The 27,858-nt window shown below is 38.5% G+C and overlaps 1 protein-coding gene across 1 annotated transcript; it reads left to right on the top strand.

Moving 5' to 3' along the window:
* On the top strand, window positions 1-27,858 carry LOC131198202 (transmembrane protease serine 11B-like protein). Its single transcript, XM_058182700.1, has 5 exons — window positions 1-23; window positions 4,894-5,015; window positions 6,275-6,402; window positions 24,153-24,220; window positions 27,651-27,858. The coding sequence occupies exons 1-5, from the start codon at window positions 1-3 to the stop codon at window positions 27,856-27,858; spliced, it is 549 nt and encodes a 182-aa protein (XP_058038683.1).

The following is a 27,858-nucleotide window of genomic DNA, read 5'->3' on the forward strand; positions in this document are numbered from 1 at the left end:
ATGGGTGTAGCTGATAAAGCTGTGTAACGTGAACCAATTTGGCCCTTAGTGGGTGGGTGAAAAAATGACTAAATTACAGCAGCAACTAAGTGTTGCATAGCAGGAAAAGTAGCTAACAGAAACCTGTCAAATACAGCAGGCCCCCACACCCTTCCCTTGCTCATCTCATGCAATTGTTTAAAACCAGACAATATGATGCAATATGAAGATGTGCATTGATGTGGTTTTTTTTCTTAAACAAACCTCTAGACTAGTGTTTCCCAACATTAGCAATGTTTTAAGATGTGCAGAGTTCAGTTCACAAAATTTCCAACCAATATATGGGGCCGAGGAATTTTGAGAGTTGAGATCCTTACACCTTAAAAATTGCTAAGATTTAGAAACATTGCTCTAAATGTATTTTCAGTTGAGGACATTTATTATACAAACTCAGACATTCAAATATGTTCTCACAGGATATTTTGGGAAACACGATTTTTTTTTTTTGAGATAGTACTATCCCCAGGAATTTAGGAAAGTGAGAGCATTCTCTTTCATTTGTTCAAATTAAAACACTCTCCTACCATATATTGTTCAGGTGTAATAGGAATGCAACATTTTCAAACAACAATTTGTTAATTTGAACATCCTTATAAATAAATTTGAAACTCATATTGGAAGGAATCAGGTTTGGAAGATTATACCTTATTTTCTATACCAGAAACTAATTTCTCATTCTAATGATAAGAGAAAGAATAGATTTACAGAGGAATTAGGTTAGATCTTTAACAATTAATGTAAGTATTCCAAAAAAAAAAGGAATTTTTGACATTTTAAAGACATAAAGTAGGAAAATTTCATTCTCAACTAAATTATTTCTCTCACTACACTTAATTTCATAATAACAGAGTTGGAAGGGACCTTGGAGGTCTTCTAGTCCAACCCCCTGCCCAAGCAGGAAACCCTACACCATTTCAGACAAATGGTTATCCAACATTTTCTTAAAAACTTCCAGTGTTGGAGCATTCATAACTTCTGCAGGCAAGTTGTTCCACTTATTAATTGTTCTGTCAGGAAATTTCTCCTTAGTTCAAAGTTGTTTCTCTCCTTGATCAGTTTCCATCCATTGCTTCTTGTTCTACCCTCAGGTGCTTTGGAGAATAGTTTGACTCCCTCTTCTCTGTGGCAACCTCTGAGATATTGGAACACTGCTATCATGTCTCCCCTAGTCCTTCTTTTCATTAAACTAGATATACCGAGTTCCTGCAACCATTCTTCATATGTTTTAGCCTCCAGTCCCCTAATCATCTTTGTTGCTCTTTTCTGCACTCTTTCTAGCGTCTCCATATCTTTTTTACATCGTGGCGACCAAAACTGAATGCAATATTCCAAGTGTGGCCTTACCAAAGCATTATAAAGTGGTATTAACACTTCACATGATCTTGATTCTATCCCTCTGTTTATGCAGCCCAGAACTGTGTTGGCTTTTTGGCAACTGCTGCACACTGCTGGCTCATATCTAAATGGTTGTCCACTAGGACTCCAAGATCCCTATCATAGTTACTACTATTGAGCAAGGTACCACATATACGGTACCTGTGCATTTTGGGTTTTTTTGCCTAAATGTAGAACCTTACTTTTTTCACTGTTGAATTTCATTTTGTTAGATAGCGCCCAATGTTCAAGTCTGTCAAGATCTTTCTGTAACTTGAGCCTATCTTCTGGAGTGTTGGCTATTCCTGCCAGCTTGGTGTCATCTGCAAATTTGATGAGTTCCCCATCTATCCCCTTGTCCAAGTCATTGATGAAGATGTTGAAGAGTACTGGGCCTAAAACAGATCCTTGAGGTACTCCACTACATACTTCCCTCCATGTGGATGGTGCAGTTGGTCAGCCAGTTACGAATCCATCTGGTGGTGGTGCTGTCTAACCCACATTTTTCTACTTTATCTAGTAGTAGGTTATGGTCTACTTTATCAAATGCTTTACTGAAGTCCAAGTAAATTGTATTGACAACATTCCTCTGATCTACTAGTTTTGTCACTTTGTCAAAGAATGCAAAAGATTAGTCTGGCATGATCTGTTTTTGACAAACCCATGTTGGCTTTTGGTTATTACTTTGTTTGCTTCTAAGTGTTCGGTGATTCGTTGCTTGATAATCTTTTCCAGAATCTTTCCTGGTATTGAGGTCAGGCTGATAGGTCTGTAGTTTCCTGGATCTGTTTTTTTTTCCTTTTTTGAAGATGGGAACTACATCAGCTCCTTTCCAGTCCTCTGGCAGTTCCCCTGTGCTCCAGGATCTTTGAAAGATATAGTTCAGTGGTTCTGAGATCTTGTCTGCCAGTTCCTTCAGAACCTTGGGGTGTAATCCATCTGGTCCTGGTGATTTGAACTCGTCTAGGATAGACAGGTGTTCACTTACCATTTTTTCCCCTATTTTAACTTGTGTTCCTAATCTGTTTTTTTGTGGTGTTGTTTTTGATAGGTTGGATTGTTTTTTCCTTTTGTGTAAAGACAGATGCAAAAAATGAGTTAAGTAGATCTGCTTTCTCCTTGTTGCTTGTCACCTTCTTGCCACATATCAAAGTTCAAATTTCCAATCCATAAAAGTATGGCAATAGCAATTACCCCATTTATAAATATATTTAGAATTATGTAAAAAAACTGATTTCTATTCTAAACAATATATATTTAGCTTTTACAAACAATACAAACAATATTTAACAGAGGAAAAAACACATAAAATCTGTTCCTTTGAACAAGCAACAGATGCATCACAACCAGGAAAGACCATTAGGTTAAATGTGTTCCTAATGTTATTAAGGACTTCATGATTGATTTGCCCACATAATCTAGTCAGCTGATTTATTTATTTTATTTCTATCCTGTCCTTCTATTCAGTTTTAGCACTCAGGGAAGCTACCACTGAACCAAAAATATATATTTAGCTTTTACACACAGTAAAAAACAATTTAACTGAGGAAAAAACACATAAAATCTGTTCCTTTGAACAAGCAACAGATGCATCACAACCAGGAAAGACCATTATGTTAAATATGTTCCTAATCATGAAGTCTTATTAAGGACTTATTAAGGACTTCATAATTGATTTGTCCACATAATCTAGTCAGCTGATTTATTTATTTTATTTATATCTTATCCTTCTATTTAGTTTTAGCACTCAGGGAAGCTACCAATGAACCAAAAATATAAATTTAGCTTTTACAAACAATATTAACAATTATTTAACTGAAGAAAAAAAATGCATAAAATCTGTTCCTTTAACAAGCAGCAGATACTGAGAGTACATCAGCATTGTAAGAGAATTTGATTTTGAAATTGTCACATCAGTCTTTTGAGGTAGACTAGGTCAGGAATCAGGCGCAACAAAGATTACTGGAATTTTATTGTTGCAGAGCTCTCTAACAGAGTTTCTCTTTCCTTTCTTATACTATGAATCAAGGTAAAGTCTTTTAAAGATATGGCTGTTCTCCTAAACCTTGAGTTAGGATCATACAACAGCTTTTTTTGTATGATTTCTACATTGGGAGGTTTTTGAGTTAGTCTTAACTCAAAATACCTTTGTGCTTTGTTGATACGGTTATAATTTTTTACTTTTTTACTGTTGGTATTTTAAATTGTCAGTCTTGCAGTCATATGCTGAGATAATCTTTTAAACAAATTAAATAGTAATATATGTGATATTTTGCTCTTGAATCACAAATAAAATTTAACTAAAACATTAATTAGAAATTTAACATACAGAGCAAATCTAATGTAGAGCAAAGCAATTACAATAGTAGGAGAAAAATGTCTGAAAATAAGAAATTTTCCCTTAAAAAGAGGACTAAATTGCTTAACATTTACATCACAACCAGGAAAGAGCAAATTAATAGACCTAAAGATAGTATGCACATCTTTCTCTTTAAATTAGGAGAATGGCATTGGGACAATGGAGTGGAGAAGGGTTTTTTTGGGGGGTGGATACAAATCTAGTGCAGGAAAATCTCAAGAGAATTTAATAGAAACAACATTTTTGGACAAAAATGCATTATTCTTTTGGAGGCTTGAATGAATCCAATCTTAGTGTTTAATGAGTTAGGACCTTATGAATTTTGAATTGCTCAGGAAATAAAATCCTCCATTTAGGGTGAATTAAAAAACAACGCAATAGCAAAACAAATGTTACCAGAATCATCATTCAAAATTTAGAGATTGTTCACTAATATTTCTGTTACTGAGTTCTAGAGTAAAATACTAAAGAGGAATGTTCATTTTCATGATGCTAGTTAGCCTGCCATGTATGGTTCCTTTCCGTTCCATTTCTTCTCTCCATCCTATCCATCCTCATAGCACTATTTGGAGGTCTATTTGGAGCCAGTCAAGCATATTTCTTTAGGCTGCTTTTGGCATTCTGGTTCTTTTCCTTTCCTACCCTGAAGCTTTTGCCATTCTTCAAATCTTGGTTTTTCTCCAACCTCTTTGTGCCTTCCCTGTCTAAGGGTGGGTGGTTTATAAATAAAATTATTAACGTGTTTCTCCTTCAGGGAATTTAAGATCTTATATAATAATAATGCTAGATTGCCTATCCATGCTTATATGTCTTTTTATCAGTGTTTTATCTTCACAACAGGATAAAATTTTTAGTTGGGGGACAATAATGGGATAGAGGTCATCTTATTTATTGATTTTTTTGATTGTTTCAAATAATCATATGCTGTTTCTTGGTTCCAAAAAACATCACTATAAAACTACGAAACTGTAAGATAAAAGAAAATGTGAACAGTCCACAGGAACTTATTTTTATGACTTTCAGATTGTTTGATATACTGTATATGTTTCAGTAAGATGTATATTGAAATGAGAAGAAAAACATGGGGAACTTTTAAAAGTATACTATTTTAACTTTTCCAGAGTACAGCCAACAAGCACAAAATTCAGATATTTTGAACCATGGAAAATTCTTGTTATCCTTTTGGGCAGCACAATTGCAGCAGCAATCATCATCGGATTCCTGACTTATTTTTCACAATATGGTAAAAAGCATTTTATGGTCAATTTATAGAGCTGCTTTTTCAACACATTTGTAATTGGTTTTATTTTAAAATTCTGCTTTCCCTGATTTTATAATATGGAAATAACTTGGCTTATTTTCCAAGCCAATCAAATGCTCTTGCTACCCAAATAGAACAAAAGATTTTTTCCTCACACACTGAATAAAAATAGATCTTTGCTTAACCATGGGAGAAAGTGAACATTTGATTCAGCTATTTCTATTATGGGCCTGCAGAGACATCCTTGCTTACATTTTTCCTTGCTGCAGTCCTGTGTGTAAAGTGTAAGATAATGGATCACATTCTGCAAATGTATAGTCCTACATCCTGGGACGTACAGAAAATAACCTCACAGTTATTTGAACCCACCATTTATCTTTGACAAGAACTTCTGAAAACACCCTGAAAGATTAAATCATGAAACCTGGCCTAAGATTGTTTAACCTAAATTATTTTCCAATCTTAGTTGAATTTTGACTGAACATTTTTTCAAAAATCTGATCATGCCTACCTAAATTATCAGTTAAAACATTAATTTTATTACCTTTACCAATTACTTGAAAGAAAGAATGTTGGAATTTCATAAGTTTAGATATTTTTTAAATTGCTACTAATGAAGGGAAATATAATTTATTCATTAAATTTGTATGCCTTCCATCTCTTTACAGCTTACAATATCAATAAATAGCATGATAAAACAATTACAGAATTAAAACATTAAAGCATAAGCGCACCAGCATGCCTACCATCCCTGTCCTAATGTTTTCTTTTATTGGCATCCTTTACATGTATTTATAATTATGTTTACACTTGTATGTCATAAAATACATGCTTGACAAAATAAATAAAATAAAAATAAATTAAATAAATTAAAAGCATTTAGATTTTTGAAACAGTATTTATAAAATGTCAAAAGCCTGATAATGTTCATCAGCAAGAATATATATGCAGTTTTAGTTTTTGCATAAAAGAGAAGTAAGAATTATCCTCTTCAGTACTTTCTTTCATCATGCTTGGATTCTGTTAAGTCCTTCATCTTCCTTTCCTTCAGCATGTTCCTTTTAATATGAGATTTGCTTTAATATTTCCCCTGCCTTCTAGGCAAAAGGACTGGCCTCCTCTGCCCTATCTAATGTGGTCTTCTGAATCCAAGGATAGGAATATTGAAGAAAAATAAGTAACATGGAATATTTGGGAGTAGTATGTTGGAATTGCTAATTAACACAAATCTTACTTTTTAGGTATTAGAGATCAAAAGCTATCATATTACAAGGGCAACTTTAAAATCACTGGTTTGCAATACAATGGTGCTTTGTCTCGGCAGACTTCAGACCAGTATAGAGATTTAGGAAATTGGATTGAAAAACTGGTAAGTATCTGAATTTTTACTAGTCCTCATTCTGGATTCAAATATGTAGGCTTGAGGTACTTTGTAGATGTAGATGTGAATTTATTGCTTTGTGTGTGATATGGAAATATGAATAATTGTGGGTTTTTCAACAAAGCAATCCTCTGTATTCACACTTAAAAACAGTTTTGGAACCCAGAAATTTTTGGATTTTTCTGAGAATATTAATTGAAAACGATGGATAATTTAAACCATGATGGATTAAAGCTTCTAACTATACACAGGAATGTGCATTTCTGAATTCATCTAGCCTATTAAAAATATAAAAATATTTTATTGGTTAATTTAATTAATGATTAACTTCCATGCCCCACCTCTTTGTTCCTAGTCCAATTCCATAATGTCAGTTTATTGCAAACTGATATTGTAATTACTTTTACTTCTTTACTTCTCAGAATACTGGGAAGAAGCAGAGAGTGACATCAGACAATAAAGGCAAATGTAGCATTCAATCAGTGGCCCATAGTTCCTGGGGTGTCCTATCACCTTCATGATATCAAAGGGAAACAAAAATAAATTGGTACTGGCTCCTGTTCTAAATTTTTTAGTTCAAAATGTGTTTATTTTTGTGGTCATTTCATTATATTCATTTGAGGTGATAGGGAAGTCTGCCTACTTCAAGGGTGCCACTTTTTCTGTTACTACAGGTAGTGCTTGATATATAATTGTAACTAACCTTGGAATTAGTATCATAAGCTGTGATGGTCATGCCAAATTTTATGAACTTTTTTGCAGTGGTTGAACTGTGGTCATAAAAAAAATTCATTGTCCAGGATGGTTTTTTTTGCTGAAAACTGGAAGTTTAAAAAGTCATAAATTGTGGATATGTGATTGTGAGATAATGCAAATGGCTATATTTATTTATTTATTTATATATTTATTCGAATTTTTATACCGCCCTATCTCCCAAAGGACTCAGGGCGGTGTACAGCCAAATAAAACATAAGAATAATACAAGTAAAAACAACAATTAAAAAACTTATTAATTAGGCCAAAATTAAAATATCACTAAAATAATATAAAACCCCATTAAAACTAAATTTAAAACTAAAAACCCTAGGCTAGCCCTGTGTGTCTTAAGCTCGCGGCGGAAGGTTCGGAGGTCGGGAAGTTGGCGCAGCCCTGGGGGAAGCTCGTTCCAGAGGGTGGGAGCCCCCACAGAGAAAGCCCTTCCTCTGGGTGTCGCCAGTCGGCACTGCCTGGCGGACGGCACCCTAAGGAGTCCCTCTCTGTGAGAGCGTACGGGTCGGTGGGAGGCAATCGGTGGCAGTAGGCGGTCCCGTAAATAACCCGGCCCTATGCCATGGAGCGCTTTAAAGATGGTAACCAAAACCTTGAAGCGCACCCAAAAAACCACAGGTAGCCAGTGCAGTCTGCGCAGGATTGGTGTAACATGGGAGCCATGAGGGGCTCCCTCAATCACCCGCGCAGCTGCATTCTGAACCAACTACAGCCTCTGGATGCCCTTCAAGGGGAGCCCCATGTAGAGAGCGTTGCAGTAATCCAAGCGAGATGTCACGAGCGCACGAGTGACCGTGCATAAGGCATCCCGGTCTAGGAAGGGACGCAACTGGCGGACCAGGCGAACCTGGTAAAAAGCTCTCCTGGAGACGGCTGTCAAATGATCTTCAAAAGACAGCCGTCCATCCAAGAGAACGCCCAAGTTGCGCACTCTTTCCATCGGGGCCAATAACTCACCCCCAACAGTCTGCTGTGGGTGCAGCTGACTGTACCGGGGTGCCGGCATCCACAGCCACTCCGTCTTGGAGGGATTGAGCTTGAGCATGTTTCTCCCCATCAAGACCCGTACGGCTTCCAGACACCGGGACAGCACTTCGACAGCTTCATTGGGGTGGCCTGGGGTGGAAAAGTACAACTGGGTGTCATCCGCATACAGATGGTACCTCACCCCAAAGCCACTGATGATCTCACCCAGCGGCTTCATATAGATGTTGAACAGGAGGGGCGAGAAAATCGACCCCTGTGGCATCCCACAAGTGAGGTGCCTCGGGGCCGACCTCTGCCCCCCTGCCAACACCGTCTGCGACCGATCGGAGAGATAGGAGGAGAACCACCAATAAATGGTGCCTCCCACTCCCAATCCCTCCAATCGGTGCAGCAGGATACCATGGTCGATGGTATCAAAAGCCGCTGAGAGGTCTAATAGGACCAGGGCAGAGGAATAACCCCTATCCCTGGCCCTCCAGAGATCATCAACCAACGCGACCAAAGCCGTCTCCGTGCTATACCCGGGTCGAAAGCTGGACTTTAAATGTAGGCTGGTTGCCAAGTGCCCAAAATGCAATGACAGGACTATGGGAGAGGGTGTCCATGGAAACTTCGAATCTAGGTCCTATGTAGATCCATTGTAACTTCGATGGTCACTGAGCAATCGGTTGTAAGTCAAGGACTACCTGTATTAAAAACCCAGTAAAAAGCCTAAAGGACAATATATTGGCATTTTTGCAACAGGGATTTCTCATAATAGCTATTGTTCAAAGAGTCTGTCATTTTCCTCCTTCTTTTTAGTTCTGATCAGTTAGCTACATTTTTATAAAAAAATCAGCTGCCTTGAAAGAGGAGTTCCCTGGAGAAATATTCTCAACCAAGGTTCAATGAGGGAAAGGATGAAACAAGAATTCCTGACAACAGGAAAACTGAACAGCTCAAAAGTGCAACTTTTCCAAGCATTTAAAGAAACAACAATAACTCACAATAACTGAGCCAGCAACAAAGTAACTCAACTCTCAAATTCTGCCCATGTTGTAAGATCACAAAGGTCTGGAGCTACTTTCAAACTGATGAGAATTCTGATGTGGGGGTGTCTTAAGCTGATCTTGAAGAAGCCACTTCCCATGCTTCTTGCACTGCAAATCTGTCTCTAGCTGTTAGGAAACAAATGGACATTTCATTAATGAATTCTCTGTTAAGCATAATCTTTGCCCAGTTTATTTTCCTATAAACTGCTGCTGTGTGGGGTTATAATAATTGCTTGTCATGAATGGAATGCTATCTGGGATATCAATCTTGCTCTATTCTTTGTGGAAAAATGTGTTGGTCACAACTTTAGTTGGACCAAAATGGCAATATGGGCTTTGACCCAGAGATTACTGCTTGGAAGGAGAAGCAGAAGCGAAATTTTCACCAGTAAACATTGGAACAGAGCAAAAATAATTATTTGGCTCCTTATCATGCCAAAGAGGTGCAGGAATGTTGGGTTTCTTGCTAGGAGGATGATTAGCCAGGTATGCCAATCTGCTCCCGGTAATTTACTGGAAAATCTGGAAAATATGCTTCCAAGGTGAAGCTGAAAAATATTCATATTGCCAAAATTAATAAAAGTAGCATTTTCTGTTAGATACTGCTTATGTAAGAACCAAAGAAAGTAATACCAATTGAAAGCCAGATATTTTTTAAAATTGCAATCAGTTAGGACTGGACAAAGTAAATAACTCTTAGAAGAGAAAGAACATGTTGCTTTGCAATGTAAAACTCCTGTAATAATATGTAGAGCTGACAGATAGCTTCTGAATGGTCAGCTCCTGATCCAAGCTCTTTACACGAAGCGTTCTTTTGGTTGGTCTTATTGTTTGATAGAGCAAGAACTGTGACTGTCATTCTGATGTGCTTTTTTAAAAATACAGTCTGAATGGTCTCTCTCTCTCTCTCTTTCTCTCTCTCTCTCTCTCTCTCTCTCTGTGTGTGTGTGTGTGTAGGGGATTGGAGGGCATCACAGGGACATGTGGAACCAAGCAAGACTAAGCAAATGGTGGGTGAGAGGGACAGAGGTGGACTGCTGGTGGTTCGGACCGGTTCGGGTGAACCGGTTGTTAAGATTCTGTGCAGTTCGGTGAACTGGCAAATCGCGCCACTGGCTGGCCCTGCCCCGCCATGCCTGCCCCTCCCCTCCCCTCCCACTCCTTATCACGTTTTGCCCACCTTGGCTGATGACTAGAGTCACACCCATGGCATAGCTGCTGCTACTGTCTGGTTCCCACGTGGCCTGGCTGATCTCTGCCTGGTGAGCCTCCTTTGCTGATCTCCGCTCCTCTCCCAGCTGCCTCCCATGTGGCCACTCTTCCCCTGGCCTGAGAAGGTAAGGCCAGGGGAGGGGGCCTGCCACACTCACCCAAAGGTGGCAGGCAGGGGGGACACAGCAAGGCATGTTTGAGGAAGGCAGCGGGGGAATTGGGGGTGGTGGCAGAGGACCCACTTTCAAACCATTGGTTTTTGCAGGGTGGAGAGTCTCCCCCTAGTTATGCAGGCAGAGGCATGCTTCCCATTTCAGTAGCCCTCCATAGGGAATTTTTTTTTTAAAGAAAAGCCCTGTGGCTCAAGCCAAGCTGCCAGGCTAGCGGCAGAACATCTGGGCCCTGGATGGACCCGCCCACGCCACCCATAAGTGGGTATCCACCAGCAGCAGATAGTTTGTACAAAATGAGAGCAGTAGAGCCACATCTCTCAGTGCTGAGAGGCTGAGGAGAAAGCACTTCTGGAGACAAGCAGTTCCACTGGTTAATTGTTCTCACTGTTAATTGTTTTCCTTAGTTTTAGGTTGCTTCTCTCTTTGTTCAGTTTCCATCCACTGCTTCTTGTTTTGACTTCTGCTGCTTTGGAAAATACATTGCCCCCCCTTCTTTGTGGAAGCCCCTCAAAACCATGTTTTCTGACCTGCCTATCACATTCTTGGGCAAAGCATGTGAACCATTTCCTCTTTTCACTGTACCATTAAAGTACATCTATAGTATGAAGATGTAGATAATAAAGTCAAAAAAAGGTGAACAATGTTTTTACATAACTAGATACATTGAGGCTGGTTGAGATTGGGCTGACAAGGAGAGGCTGTGCAAAGCGCCCCTTGACATGAGTGACATCAAATTGTCCATGACCACTCAGTCACATGACCACCGAGCCACACCCATCCACCACACCCAGCAATTATTAGGGCAGAGAACCAGTTGTTAAAAAATTTGCAGCCCACCTCTGGAGAGGGATGAGAAAAATGCAACACACTTATGCATTTAATTCTGAATATTCAGAAAGAAAGAAACTGAGTTATATGGCCTTTGTATGGAGGATTCAGTTTGTAAAGAATGTGCTGGTCACACGAAATCATTTATAGCATGATAAAATATGAAATAAAGAAATATAAAAATAATTGCAGAAGAACCTTCAAAATATGTAACAGAAGATCAAATTTAGGTCCAAATGAATGTACACTGGCCACATACACACACAGAGAGACAAACAAACACAAACTCACTCTTTCACCCACTGTATATACAGTATTAAAAATGCCGTATTCTAAGTTAGTTGTTGCTTCCTATTGTTCTCTCTCAACTTTTGAGTTGTAATTCCACTGAAATTCTAGCATTGTCTCTGGCTTCTGAAACGTAATATATTATGCTCTGAACTGCATTTTATTAAGAAATAGTTATATACCATTAAAAATACTGGCACTATGATGTGTCAACTATTATTAGCATACTAAAAGGCTGGCATTTTTACATGTAAATTATTTCAGCCACTCCTTTGAATAAAGTTGTAATTCTTGTCATATGGTTTTTGAGAGGATGTGTTGGGATTTCAAAAGGAATAAACAAAGATAATTAAAGCTGTCAGGGCATGAAATGCTTTCGTCAGCTTGGCTATGCAGAAGTACATGTTTAAGAAACAGTATAATTGCTGGAATAATTACGTATCCATAAGTGAGGCCCCAGGGAATTCCACAACACAATTTAAGCTGCTTGCCTCCTATGTTGCTACTACTTTTTTCAAATGTCAACTTCAGAAATTCCAGTCTATTTGGCTGTGGGCTGGCAAAGGTGGTGGACTGTGTCAATCTGGTCTGACTCAAGACCCAATTGGTTATTTCCCTGTTTCTTGTCCTTTCCATTCCTGAAGGGATAATAAATTCACTGGCTGACTCTCTGGTGGATTGGCCTACCAGAATCTGACTTTCATTTGCAGGGTTGTTCCCTCACCAATTTTGCACTCAAGAATTGTTGAGTGGCCCATATTGGCAGTGGGCCAGTGAGAAAATACAATCTCACCCACCAAATTATTATTTTTTCATGGTGCAGAAGAGAGGAAGGATCACCTAGAGTCCTACTTTCCATCTCTATTCTATAGATAAAAAGATTAAGTCTGAAATTATCAATAATGAAATAACCTCAGGGATTGTCCGTAGTAATTACCAACCATATTGTTTCCAAGGGCTCAGAGTGTCTTTTGATATATAGCTATGGTAAACTATTTCCTGTTGTTAATGCCTATCTTTCTCCACTTTTAAATGACTTTAATGTTTGCTAATATTTAATGAATAAACATCAAGCTATTTTATTGTTGTTGTTGGTTGACTTGTATAGATTTGCTGTGATCTGGCTATAGAATTATATGTTGGGTGGAAACTAAATTAGGAATCATCCATAGTAATTTTCCAACAATATCTAGTCACCTAAAATAGTAGCTTTTGATAGCTTAATCCTCTCTGTCCTTCATTGACATTCAGTACCAGCTTTCCATATTCCAGTTTCTGTTACACTTTTCAGACAAATGTAATTATGTTTTTAAAGAATGGTGAGGGGACATTGAATATGCTCCTTTCTAAAGAAAGATTTTCCTACATGGCTAATTAGTTTGCCTTGTGAGGCAAACAATATTAGCAATTTCCACCAGATAAAAATCTGAAGAATGTCATTGTGATGGGTTTATCAGTCTGCTAGTTCAAATTTGCTTATGTCAAAGCAATAGATTTTAGATTTGACTCACCACAATCAAGTGCGACAACTCTGCTCATTGTACAATGCAACATTATCTGACTAAGCTTTTTTTTTAAAAAAAAAACGTAGTTAACAAGTTCAAATTTTACAACATTAGTTATGATATTAGCAATGTTTCATGTAGGTAATTATGAAATGTCTAAACAGCTGGAGCCAGTTTTATTCTGAATGGCTTTCTGAAAGTAGCATCTGTTAGGAACTTGTGTTTTCAGTAATAGAAAGGAAATGTGGCTTTGTTAAACTCTACTTGGAATGCTTTCCTTAACTTGCTGGTGTCCAAAGTAAGAATACTCCAGAGTTGGAAATAATCCTAGCCACCATACGCAAATGATTGCTTGGGTTTTCATGATTGAAGACTTTACATAAATGGCAAGTGTGAATTTGGTAAAGGCAGAAAAACACAACCACGTCATCTTTCTATACATTTTACCATTTTTGTGATGTTGACTCATTTTTTTCTAAAGACATCTTGATTGTCAGGAAAATAGACACAGCTGCAGTATTTAAGCTGAGACACTTAATAGCAGGGGTGAAATCTATTTACCTTCCCTACCAGTTTGGAAGTGTGCACTCTGCGCATGAGCAAAGTGAGCCCACGAGTGCAAGTTACATGTGATTTTGGACTGTCTGTGCATGCACAAAGCTTTCTGTGCATACACAGAGGGTCAAATACAGGTTACTTCCTGGTTAAAAACAGGAAGTAATGACATTCGGGCGGGTTGGTGGAGTTTTACACTGCCACTGCTACCGGTTCACCGAACTATGCGCCTCCGCTGCTACCGATTCGCCTGAACTGGTGCGAATCAGGAGCATTTCACCCCTGCTTAATAGTACAAATTTAGAACATTTGAAATATAAAACCTTGTTCTTGAGATTATTGATGCTAAGATATATCAAAAATCTTCAATGTTACCCAACAAGGGTAAATCAGTTTCCTATAATCTTTCTTAATAGAGCTCCTGCAACATGTGGACCCTTTTGTACCCATGACATCTTCTCTGGCACCCACCAAACCCTCTTCTTCAACTGCTCATTTTAGATGGTTTTAAACACATCATCTGTACTAAAAACAATATCAAAAAATCTCCCTCAATGCCATTCTGAGAGTGTCTGTAGACCTCATATGGAACCTCACATTATTCTCAGCTATACAATAGAGCTGTAGTTCTGAGATTTCTTTACAAAAATACCAGATACCTAAACAATAATAACAAAATTATAAGCCATGTGTGTGGGGAGGAGTACTGTTAGTAGACTAGGGAGTGGTGGAAAGCTTTTTTTTTTAAATAGTGTGTTGTATTATTTTTTAGGCAAGTAAAATATATTCAATGTTCCTCTGTGTGTGTATATGCATAGTTTTCACCTGGATTTCTCTCTCTCTCTCTCTCTTTGTGTGTGTGTGTGTGTGTGTGTGTGGTATTTCCTTTGGGTTTTGTTGCATTTGTGAGTGGGTAGAGTAGGTAGATAGCCTACCTGCATGTTTCCCTGATGATCACCAGTGTATCTGGGTAAATAAGAAATCTGATACTTGGCTGTAAGGCAAATGTGCTAAATTTCTGGACAAAAATATGTGATCCTGAACTTTGACATCCGTATGGAAACTGTGAGGGAAAATTAATATTCACAAGGGTCTTATCAAAATATTTCACTCTGAAAACTTCTTAAAACGATTTGAAACCTTTAGAAAGTAATTAAAATATATGAATATGTAATTCTAATGGGATTAGCCCCCACTTTTGTCATAGAGCAACAATTCTGAGAAACTTTATTTAATCCTTGAGTGGATGAGCTGGCTCGCAGAGCATACTTACTGCTTTTTGCTTTTGTATTGCATTTTTAGAGGTCTTTTGATGCCCCTACATTTTGGTGCTCATAGACTAGTACCTACTTGGCCATAGTGTACCCCTTGTTATAAATTAATGTAGAAATCATTATAACTATTGTTATTGTTTTTTGAGTAGAATTTCTGGCATACAGAAAGTGGTCTATTATGGGGCACATTTCCAAGCTATACTTGATGTAAACATCCAGTGTTATAGGAGATTAGCATAAGATTCCTCCTCCCAATGTTAAGGTAGCATCAACCATTGGGAGAAGGGAGAGAATGAGGCTAGAAATGTACACATGTATCTACAAATGTGATGGCAATTACCGTAGATCTCTTCTCTCTGCTGTTACATGCTGTTACGAAATTAGACTTCTATCTTGGGCTACAATTAGCTTGGCTTTGGTACTAAGTGTATGTTTAATGGCCTGCAAACCCTTTCCTTAGTTCATGTGAGAAAGCCCAATTGTATTTGAGTGTTACTGTTCATCACAGCAATGCACTGTTTCTTTTGTGTATATAACACACTGATTTATTTGTGTCAGGTTTTAATACATTAGATAATGCTATTTAGCTGTATAGCTCTAAGAGGACTATGAGGTCTATAACCTTCTGCAGAGTCCTGCACTGCAAAAGGACCATGCAGTTATGTTTTTTGCTTGATAGCTGTTTCTTCATTTATTTATTTTCAAGACACAAAGATAGACCATGAGAAAAGTGTTGAATGAATTCTCTTTTTTTCTTTGACAATTATATAAAGGATGGGGGCACTTCTGCCATCATCTCCTTTTGTACTTTTTGCCTTTCTTCCTCTTTAGATACTGTTAAGCTATTTATTATATACTTTCTAGATTTGGTTGAAGATGATGATAATGGTGACGAGTATTTCAACTGAAAAGAAGAAGTGGATTCTAATTTCATAATGAGTTTAATCCCAGTAATGAATCCTTCCAACTCTGATATTATTATTATTATTATTATCCTCTTCCATTTTACCATAGAAGATTTAATCTCCATTTTGACTCTTCATAGAGTCCATTAAGATCCATCTGATATTAGTCTTTCAAGTCTTCTAATGCCTGCTGTATCAAGTATTAGTCTGGAATATATTTCTTCACTCCTTGTTCTTTAACTGTTGATCCTGAAAGACAGAGGTTATTCATTACTTCAGTATTTTCATTGCTGATTCTAAGGCTGGTTGTTCTACCTCTTGTAATTAGCTTGGTCTTCTTTATATTTAAATTTTTTTTTTTTCATTTATATCCCGCCCTTCTCCGAAGACTCAGGGCGGCTTACATTTTTTCATCTTGATTCTTAATTTTTATTACTAGAGCTTGTGAATCCTTTGCACTGTCTGTTCTCAGGGTAGTATCATCAGTGTAGCATAGATTATTGCTGTTCCTTTCCCCAATTTAAAACCATGTTTATCTTGTTCTATTCCACCTTCCTTTAATATATATTCAGCATATAGGTTGAATAAATAAATATATAGCATTTTTGCACTCCTTTGTCAACTTGAAATCAGTCTGTTTTACATATTCTGTCTGTACTGTGCGTTCCTGTATTGTCATGTGTTTTTTTTCATGAGGATAAAGAAATGTTCTGGAATTCCCATTTTTCCAGACATATTACACAACTTGATGTGATTAATTAAGGGATTTTAAATTATCAATTAGGCACGTGTGTAGTAACCTTTGTAGAATTTTGTTTTTTCTAATTAGCCAGGATGCATGAACAATAATATTTCATGTTCCTCAGTTTTTCCTAAAGTCACCTTCAACACTCTTTTTTCATAGGGGGGTTCTAAACTGCCTTGGATGATCCTATCCATTATTTCTCTAACATGTGAAATTAAGAGCAGATGCAGAAGTTCTTAAAATGTTTCTATCTGTGTTAATGAAGATCCCTTTTAATGGCATTATTTTGGGAAGCACCCATTATCACTATCGACTTCTTCTGTCCTAAAGTAAATTTTAGGATTTTATGGTGGAACAGGAAAGTATGAAGCGATTTTCATTTCAGCTTAAAGTAGGCTGCAACCTACATACAAATTTTTTTTTTTTTTTTTTTGCATTTATATCCCGCCCTTCTCCGAAGACTCAGGGCGGCTTACATTTTTTCATCTTGATTCTTAATTTTTATTACTAGAGCTTGTGAATCCTTTGCACTGTCTGTTCTCAGGGTAGTATCATCAGTGTAGCATAGATTATTGCTGTTCCTTTCCCCAATTTAAAACCATGTTTATCTTGTTCTATTCCACCTTCCTTTAATATATATTCAGCATATAGGTTGAAGAAATAAATATATAGCATTTTTGCACTCCTTTGTCAACTTGAAATCAGTCTGTTTTACATATTCTGTCTGTACTGTGCGTTCCTGTATTGTCATGTGTTTTTTTTCATGAGGATAAAGAAATGTTCTGGAATTCCCATTTTTCCAGACATATTACACAACTTGATGTGATTAATACAATTTAGGGATTTTAAATTATCAATTAGGCACGTGTGTAGTAACCTTTGTAGAATTTTGTTTTTTCTAATTAGCCAGGATGCATGAACAATAATATTTCATGTTCCTCAGTTTTTCCTAAAGTCACCTTCAACACTCTTTTTTCATAGGGGGGTTCTAAACTGCCTTGGATGATCCTATCCATTATTTCTCTAACATGTGAAATTAAGAGCAGATGCAGAAGTTCTTAAAATGTTTCTATCTCTGTTAATGAAGATCCCTTTTAATGGCATTATTTTGGGAAGCACCCATTATCACTATCGACTTCTTCTGTCCTAAAGTAAATTTTAGGATTTTATGGTGGAACAGGAAAGTATGAAGCGATTTTCATTTCAGCTTAAAGTAGGCTGCAACCTACATACAAAATTTGAACAAATACATACATTTTTCTAACATGTCCTTGAGGGAACATTTTTTTCTTGTGTTCGTGATCAAGATTATGTTTTTATATATTATTTCTAAATATTTTACTACTATTAAAGAACAAAATTATATAAAGCATTTATGATCAGTTTTTAAAAATAACTCTAAACAACAGAGGCATAGTTTGGGAGAACAGAGATAGCATTCAAACAACGGAATTGCTACACATGTGATTACATCTTAAATGAAAAATTAATGCATTGTCAAAAACAGGTAAAAAGGTACTGTATCATGTCCAGTGGTGGAATTCAAATTTTTTAACTACCAGTTCTGTGGGCGTGGCTTGGTGGGCGTGGCAGGGGAAAGATACTGCAAAATCTCCATTCCCTCACTACTCCTGGGGGAAGGATGTTTTAAAATCTCCATTCCCACCTCACTATGGGACCAGCCAGAAGTGGTATTTGCCGGTTATCCAAACTACTCAAAATTTCCACTACCGGTTCTCCAGAACCTGTCAGAACCTGCTGAATAACACCCCGATCATGTCTGCTGATAAGGAGAATTATACATAGTATATTCTCAAGAATAGAAATGGTTGAGACCACACTTTATCCATTGAAAAAAATAGAATATAATTATTCCTTAATTAATTTCTATTAATATTAAGGATCCTAAACATAGTCTTATGTATGCTTGTTTAGATTCTTTTTTTTTTTAGCTTTTTATTCCTTAGAGTTTTGTCCCCTTGCACTTGGTTTAGCATGAAGTTTCATTCTTTCAAAATAGTATCTGTTTACTCATTTATAAAAAATACTGAAAGAAAATTAGCTAAAGACTTGTTTTCAGCTGTAAGGCCTTGTGATGGCTCAGCAGTTTAGATGCTGGGCTTGTCGGCTGGAAAGCCAACAGTCCAGGTTTGAGACCCAAGCACTGCACATCAGGGTGAGGTCCACTTAGCAGTTCTAAAGCATGCAAATGCAAATAGATAAATAGGTACCACTTTGGTAGGGAGGAAACAATGCTCCAAAACATGCTTCTTCTACGCATGCACGTTCTGACTTTCATGCTGACGGCGGGCAGGGTTTTCCTGGGCCGAGATGCCATAGACGTCGACCGCCGAGCTTCCTGAGTCCTCCGCCCTGGATTCCATCATTCCGGCAACCGAAGGGAGGCCTTTGGGCCTCGTTGGATCCTCGGTTGCCGGGAACGGGGCTGGAGTCACGGATGGGTAGCGGATGGCGGATGGCGGCAGCCATTTTGGGGGGCGCAGAACGGCGTCTGCTGAAAATGGCTGGGCCAGATTGCTGCTTATTAGCCGCGCACGACATCGGCGGCTGGATTGTTTGCCGCGTCTGTCATCAGCGGCATTTATACCAGTGATACCATCGACATCGACTGCTGCCTATTAGCCGCGTACAACATCGGCGGCTGGATCGTTTGCTGCATTTGTCATCAGCGGCTTTGATACCAGCGGCCTACTAGGCCTACTAGCCGCGCACGACATCGGCGGCTGGATTGTTTGCCGCATCTGTCATCAGCGGCATTGATACCAGCGGCCTACTGACCGCCCACGACATGGGTAGCGGATGGCGGATGGTGGCAGCCATTTTGGGGGGCGCAGAACGGCGTCTGCTGAAAATGGCTGGGCCGGATTGCTGCTTATTAGCCGCGCACGATATCGGCGGCTGGACTGTTTGCCGCATCTGTCATCAGCAGCATTGATACCAACAGCGTTGGACACTAGAGGCTCTGGCAGGCGGAATTTGGTTCCAGCTGACTTCTGGCCGCGTATGACATCGGTAGCTAGAAATCCTTCTTTCCTGCCTTCGGCATTGGCGGCATCAATTATGGGCGGCTTCAGAATTAGTCATGGACCGCATTGGCGGGCAAATTTTTTTTGCCGCATTTGTCATCGGCGGCATTAGCGGGCGGAATCCATCAGCCGAATTTCCATCTTTATTAGTCCGATTACCGGCTGTTTTACTGGCCTGGTTCTTGACTGTCCCGGCTCTGACCATAGGCCGGGATATCATCCATGGCGTACCGGACCGCAATTACTACCAGCGGCCCACTGGTAGCCTGATCCTCAATGGTGTTTCTGCGAGGCTTGGCCTAATTAATATGGACCTGCGGGATCCCTCTGTTATATGAGGGATATAGCAGACGGTGGGGATGGTGTATGACCAATTGCAATTGTACCGACCAGGGATGTCCTTTTTTCCTGCTATTATTTATAACTCTTCATGAAATATTCACCTACTGAACTTCTTCGACTGTGACTGTTCCCCCGCCTCGCAGGAATGGCCCTCCGTGTTATTGAGGGCCTGCCTTAACGAGGGGTCTTGGGACCCGGAGAGGTGGCATGCGATGAAGAAGAACCTCTGGGGGTTTTTAAATAGGTTTTTTAAAAAGGGTCTTTTAAGGGGAGGAGGGAAGAGACGGGTGGGGGGAGAAACCCGTCGGGAAGGGAATGTCCAGTCCCTGGGCTTGTTCGCGGTGTTCTTCCATCTGGTCCGAGGGCGGGAGGGGAGGGGTGTGTTCCAGGTGTTGAGGGTCGTTCCATCTGTACAGTAAGTGGGAGGGGCAGATATGGCGGAAGCAAGGGGCTGGGGCTTTGGACCGTGTCATGCCTTTGCGGCCTCTGACCCGGTGTAGATCTCAATTGGCCCCTTGGTTCTCTGAGGAGCTGAGAGAGATGAAACGCCGGAGAAGACGCCTAGAGAGTACCTGGAGGTCCAGCTGTTCCGAGGCTGATCGGACACTACTTAGGTCTTTTTCAAAGACCTACCTAGTGGCACTGAGGGAGGCAAAATGTTCTTACGTTTCCACCCTCACTGCGTTGGCAGATAACCGCCCGGCCGCCCTGTTTCGGGTGACCCGCCCTCTCCTTCATCAGAAGGGGCAGGATGACCCCTTGCAGGGACGTGCCGAGGAGTTTAGTGGTTATGATGAGTTTGATTCTGTGGCTCTCGAGGACGTGGACAGGCTACTGGGGAGGTTACATGCCACTACATGTTTACTGGACCCGTGTCCCTCCTGGCTGGTGCTGGCCACTCAGGAGGTGACACGAGGCTGGCTCTGGGGAATTATAAATGCTTATTGTTGGAAGGGGTTTTCCCCGCTGCCTTGAAAGAGACCTTCCCTGGACCCAGCTATTTTGGGAAATTATCATCCAGTCTCCAACCTTCGCTTTGTGGCGAAGGTTGTGGAGAGTGTGGTGGCATGGCAGCTTCCCCGGTACCTAGATGAAGCTGTCTATCTAGACCCGTTCCAGTCCGGCTTCCGGTCCGGATGTAGTACGGAGACAGCTTTGGTCGCGTTGGTGGATGACCTCTGGAGGGCCAGGGATACGGGTTGTTCCTCTGCCCTGGTCCTATTAGATCTCTCAGCGGCTTTTGATACCAAAAGTGTTGACAGGAGGGCAGAGATTGACCGCGCGGCGCCTTACTTGTGGGGTGCCTCAGGGGTCGATCCCCTTGCCTCTCCTGTTCAACATCTATATGAAGACGTTGGGCGAGGTCATCAGTGGCTTTGGGGTGAGTTACCAGCTGTACGCTGACGATACGCAGCTGTACTTTTCCACCCCGGGCCACCCCAACAAAGCTGTCGAAGTACTGTCCTGGTGCCTGGAAGCCGTACAGGTCTGGATGGGGAGAAAAAGACTCAAGCTCAATCCCTCCAAGACGGAGTGGCTGTGGATGCCGGCACCCCAGTACAGTCAGCTGCAACCGCAGCTGACTGTTGGGGGCGAGCCATTGGCCCCAACGGAAAGGGTGCGCAACTTGGGTGTTCTCCTGGATGGACGGCTGTCGTTTGAAGACCATTTGGCGGCCATCTCCAGAAGAGCTTTTTACCAGGTGCACTTGGTCCACCAGTTGTGCCCCTTCCTTGACCAGGATGCCTTATGCACGGTCACTCAAGCTCTTGTCACTTCTCGTTTGGATTATTGCAATGCTCTCTACATGAGGCTACCCTTGAAGTGCACTCGGAGGCTTCAGTTAGTTCAGAATGCAGCTGTGCGGGTGATCGAGGGAGCCACACGCTGCTCCCGTGTAACACCGCTCCTGCGCAGTCTGCACTGGCTACCTGTGGTCTTTCGGGTGCGCTTTAAGGTTTTGGTTACCACCTTTAAAGCGCTCCATGGCTTAGGGCCCAGGTACTTACGGGACTGCCTGCTGTTACCTTATGCCTCCCACCGACCCGTACGCTCACACAGAGAGGGTCTTCTCAGGGTGCCGTCCGCCAAGCAATGTCGGCTGGCGGCCCCCAGGGGAAGGACCTTCTCTGTTGGAGCACCTACCCTCTGGAACGAACTTCCCCCTGGTTTGCGTCAATTACCTGACCTTCGGACCTTTCGCCGTGAATTGAAAACGCATTTATTTATTCAAGCGGGACTGGCCTAAATTTTTTAAATTCTAAATAATTTTAATTGGGGTATTATTTATGAATTATATGGGTTTTAAATTTGATGGTTTTAAATTTTCGGCCATTTATGGAATATGTTATTTTAAGTCTCTGTTTTAATTTGTATATTGTATTGTTTTATAATCTGGCTGTACACCGCCCTGAGTCCTTCGGGAGAAGGGCGGTATAAAAATCTAAATAAATAAATAAATAAATAAATAAATAAATAAATAAATAAATAAATAAAAAAAAAATAATAATGTCATGCTGGCCACATGACCTTGGAAACATCTTCAGACAGTGCTGGTTCAATAGCTCTTGAAACAAAGATGAGCACTACTCCCTGTAGTGGGCTACAACTAGCTGAGTAAAATCCTCAGGGACGCCTCCTTTAATTAACTTTATCCATATGGGGAATTTAATGTTTAATTGAATTTAATTTTTTATCTAGAATAAATAGAATTAAACTTACATAATCTAATCAGGGACCTTTTTTACAATCCTCTATTGACATATTTTTCATGAAAAAAGAAATACCTTTCTCAGCTTTCAGCTGTGATACAATTTATTTTAAAACCAGTGACATGAAACCATTTTGCAAAATCTTCAAATTTCCAAATATCTTAAAGTTCAAAGACTGATAACAATCATATGTGGGGTTTAATTCATCCTGATCATCATCATTATTTTTTAAAATAAAGATAATAACTTTAATATTATTATTAAAGTTGTACTATAATACAATTGTAAAGAATAGTGAGAATGAGACTTCTTTAAAATAGGTTTTTTAAAGTCTGTCAGCTATGCAGCAATACTGTACTATATACTGCTTGATCTTTGTCTTACAGTCAGATGGGGAGTAAAAGGCATGAATTTTGAAGAAGGCAAGGCGTCTGCTGCCCTTGGGAATTTAAGCTGGTTCAACTATGAAATAACTTCTTTTAACTTGTTCATACTGTTCTGGGTTGTTGAGCAATTAATTTGCTGAAAAAGACAAAAAGTTCTATCATTTAATGGAAAATGGTTTTGCTATTTCTTTTTCTTTCTCTGTTGGAGTTAGAATATTATTGATTTGTTGGAGTCATAAAAGGAAATGGAATGTTGTACACATATAATATAAAGGAATTTTCTATCTAAAAAATAAAATTATTTGATTTCTTTCTTTAGTAGATGTCTTGGAAGCTGGCAGTCATATAATTGCTTAAAGCAGTGGTGGGATTCAAGTAATTTAACAACCGGTTCTCTGCCCTAATGATTTCTTCCAAAAATCAATTTGCCAAACTGCTCAGAAAGTTAACAACCGGTTCTCCCGAAGTGGTGAGAATTGGCTGAATCCCACCACTGGCTTAAAGCCACATACACTTCTGATCTGTCTGCTTCAAAACATAGATGTTGTCCTTTGCCAGTGGAATGAAAGAGCATGATGGGACCATTAATGATAATAAGATAAATTAATGATAACAAAATAGAGCATTTCAATTATTTAGGAATTATGTTCCATTCATCCAGGTGGAGAAATGTCCATTTAGACTATGAGGCACATATAGCAAAAAGAAACACCAATACTATACCTACTTATTTTTATTCCAAGGGGGAGCAATATATCCCCATGCCATTGAAATTATTTGAAGCAAAAGTAATGATACAGGTATTGCATGGCATGCATTCAGATCCTTATTCTAATTTTGTTATTATTATTTTACTTTTAATATTTGCTGTTGGTTTGCCATATTTAGCAATTCTATATGCAACTGGTAAGTTTTTACTTATTTACATTCCTTGGCTGAATCCAAGCTTTCTTTGTTCAAACCACTTTTTTCCCCCAACAGATGTATGAGACATTTCACAATTCTGTTTTAAGACATAAATATAGAGGCTCACGGCTTATCAAAGTGAGGTATGTAAAACCATTACTCAGAGACATGCCAGAAACTTCAAGTTCACTTTTCTAAAACAATTTGTGTACTTATGTGTATGTATGCAGCTTGTTCAAGGTACATATTTTCTACATGCCTTACCATAATTTTCTTCTTGATGTGTGATATAATTTTTCATTTCCCTTTGGTAACTTAATATGATCTGTTGGAATCATTCCATCTTTATGTATTTATTTTGTTTGTCATCCATCCCCAAATACACCAGCCTGAAGATATACGTATGCAGGTTTTGGTATGTTCCGGTCTTTTCCCGTGTAAGATTGGAAGTATTTAGGCAACATTTCAATAAGAACAAAGCCAAAGCCTGAAGATGATGAGTGACATCTCATCGAAACGTTGCCTAAATACTTCCAATCTTACATGGGAAAAGACCCGAACATACCAAATATACATACCAAATATACAAATATATATATATATATATACACACATACATACACACACACACACACACATTTACCTACATACCTATACATACTGTATATACATATAGATACATACATCTATACATACACAAACATATTTATATAGAAATTTAAAGATGTTACTTTCCTGCCAGTATCTATCTAGGAATTCCTAAAGTAGCCAAATGTGCTGTAAAATGACAACTCTTTATTCAAGCATTGAAAAATACAAAATATGTTAACAAATGCATGTCTATATATGTTTATAGTATTTATTCTTGCTCTCTAAGTAGTTAAAATTGTCAAAAGATTTGTTTAAAAAGACCTTGCGTTAATTGTAATTTTCAATAAAAGAAAATTTTTGTAGCTCAGGGTTGAACTATGGAGTCTTTATGCTTTCTGAGTTTGGTTGTTTGCTTGTAGACGTTTTATTATCCAACTAGGTAACATGATTAGTGTTGATGTAGCCTAGTATAGCTGGGTAAACATGATCAAAACTGATGATATAATCAATTGGGTAATGAAACTTCTGCAAGAAAACAAATAAGATCTGAGAGCACCAAGGTTTCCATAATCATAATTTTGTTAATATATCATATCCAAACCAACTATTATTATTTGATGATGTGTCCTTAAGTCATCAAAGACTTAATTGAGTTATAAAACTATGTTATATTAAAATGTACCACTCTACATTTAAAACTAATCTGTTTATAAGCTGTGGTGTTCTTTGCATAAACTGCCATAATTTGCCTGTCTCTGGCAAATGCCTTGATTTCTTTTTTTTATACAGCAATTTCTGAAAAATCTTGCAAAGAAAGCTGTAGGATTAGGTTTAAAGTTGCAAATGTTTTTGAACAAGGAAAAAGCACAGAACTTTTGTGGATTTTGCTTATGCAGGAACGTATACAAGTTAACTATCAGCGAAGGATCTCAACAGCACATGAAAGCAGCTTTTGTTTTAATTCCCTTTGCATTTGACAATGGTAACAAAATAGAAATGACAAATGTAGAAGAGAAGTCTATCGAGATCCATCTGGATCTTGAGCCTATCTTCTGGGGCATTAGTTGTTTCTATCAGCTTAGTATTGTCTGCAAAGTTGATGAGTTGGGATACTCCACTGCTTACTTCCTGCCAAATAGATGTAGTTCCATTAAAGACTATATATTGAGTGTGGTTTGTCAGCCAGTTACAAATTCATCTGGTGGTGATGCTGTCTATCTTCACATTTTTCTAGCTTACCAAGAAGTAGGTTGTGGTTTACTTTTTCAAATAATTTATTGAAATCGAAGTATAATCATAGCATTTTCTGATCCACCAGCATTTCCTAAACACTTTGTCAAGGACTGCAATAAGATTTGTTTTTGACAAATCTGCTGGCTTCTTATAACTTTGCTTGCTTCTAGGAGTCTACAGATCTGTTGCTTGATTATCTTTTCCAGGATCTTTTCAGGTAATGATAGCCCGCTAATTGGTCTGTAGTTTCCTGAACCCCCCCCCCCCACATTTTTTTTTTAAAGATAGGACCCATAGCAGTTCCTTCCAGTTCTCTGATAGTTTCCCACTGCCCTAAGAACTTTGAAGGATGTGGCTCAATGATTTGGAGATCATGTCTTCCAGTTCCTTCAGAACTCTGGGATGTAATCTGTCAGGTGATCTGAACTCATCTAGAGTAGACAGGTGTTCACTTACTATTGTCTTGCTTATGTTAATCTGTATTCCTAGTCTGTGTTTTACCATTCTTTTTTTTCTTTTGGTAGGCTGGGTTGTATTATCTTTTTGCGTGAAGACATGCAAATAATGAATTAAGCAGCTCTGTTTTGTCTATTGTCCATTTCTTCCTTGCCATCTTCTCCCATTAGTGGACTGATGGTTTCTTTGACTTTTTTCTATATGTTGAAAGAAAGATTTTTTAAAATTATTTTTGACATTTCTTGCAAATCTTACTTCATTCTGAGCCTTACCTTTCCAGACTTCATCTTTGCAGGTTTGGGCTATTCTGCCAAGAATACCTATTATCCCTTTTGTCTTTCAATCTATCACAGAGTTCTTTGTGCAGCTGAGAATTTAGTAATTTAGATTAGGTGATTTTCTTGGGAATCAATATATAGTTATTAAAGAATAATATAACAATCAGTTATAAGCTGTTAGACTCATGACTTTGGCTAACTAGATTTTCAGTAAGTGTTTATTACCTTCATAGTTTGGATAATACTCAATAGATGCAGTTGGAAATAAACCAGTGGAGATGGCTTTTAAATTATTTGTTCCAAAATATTCAAAGCTTGAAAAAAGATACCCTGGTATTTTAATATCATGAATTGACCAGTGCAGGTGTACATTTTTGAAGAATGGCATTTTTTTAAAGTACATTTTTATGTACTACTGTAACTGATAATAAGATTTCCTCTATAATATAGAGAAAGTGTCTGTACTGCAAACGGTCTTAAAACTGGAAATAGGTAGTTCTTCATACACGTGTCCTTTCATGGAACGTACCAGAGATATATATTTTTAGCCCAAAACAGCAAATGCTCATTTACTTTACAGCTTCTTTAAAATTATTTTATATCATTATATAATGTGAGTTAAGAACTGTACATTAAACTAAGAATCCAGAAAACGTCTCAGAAGGTGTTGATAGAAACTATTTCCATACTGTTATCAAGAAACTGCATGGTTGTCTCCATATAATAAGATGGAATTAAACTCAGGACATTTTGCCATGAGGGCATTTATTCAGAAATTAAATATTTAAATGTGGACCTTGTGAATATATCAGCATGTTGACTAAAGTTAAGAAGTTAACAAATATAACAAATATTGCTAATTGTAAATTTACTATTTGTTAATATTGCTATTAACACTCATTTAATGTATTACATTTTACCTTTTTTCCTTCTTCTAGTTGCATTATTATAAAATCTAATGGTAATCACATAAGCACACTGATCACCTGGGATTAATTATATGGTTGTCTTTCAGTCCTAACACAAGTGGAGTGTTGGCTCAAGTGGTGCTGATCTTTTTCTCCAATACTGAAAGTGAAGTATCACTCCACATGGCGGTCAATAGAATTTTGCGGCATAGGTTGCAGATATATCCTGGATCTTCACATATTGATCTCTCATCTTCCTCTGTTACAGGCAAGTGTTTTGAAACTTTTAACATTGACTTAAGTGCACCTTACTGA

Source organism: Ahaetulla prasina, chromosome 4 (genome assembly GCF_028640845.1).
Source record: "Ahaetulla prasina isolate Xishuangbanna chromosome 4, ASM2864084v1, whole genome shotgun sequence".
Classification (NCBI taxonomy): domain Eukaryota; kingdom Metazoa; phylum Chordata; class Lepidosauria; order Squamata; family Colubridae; genus Ahaetulla; species Ahaetulla prasina.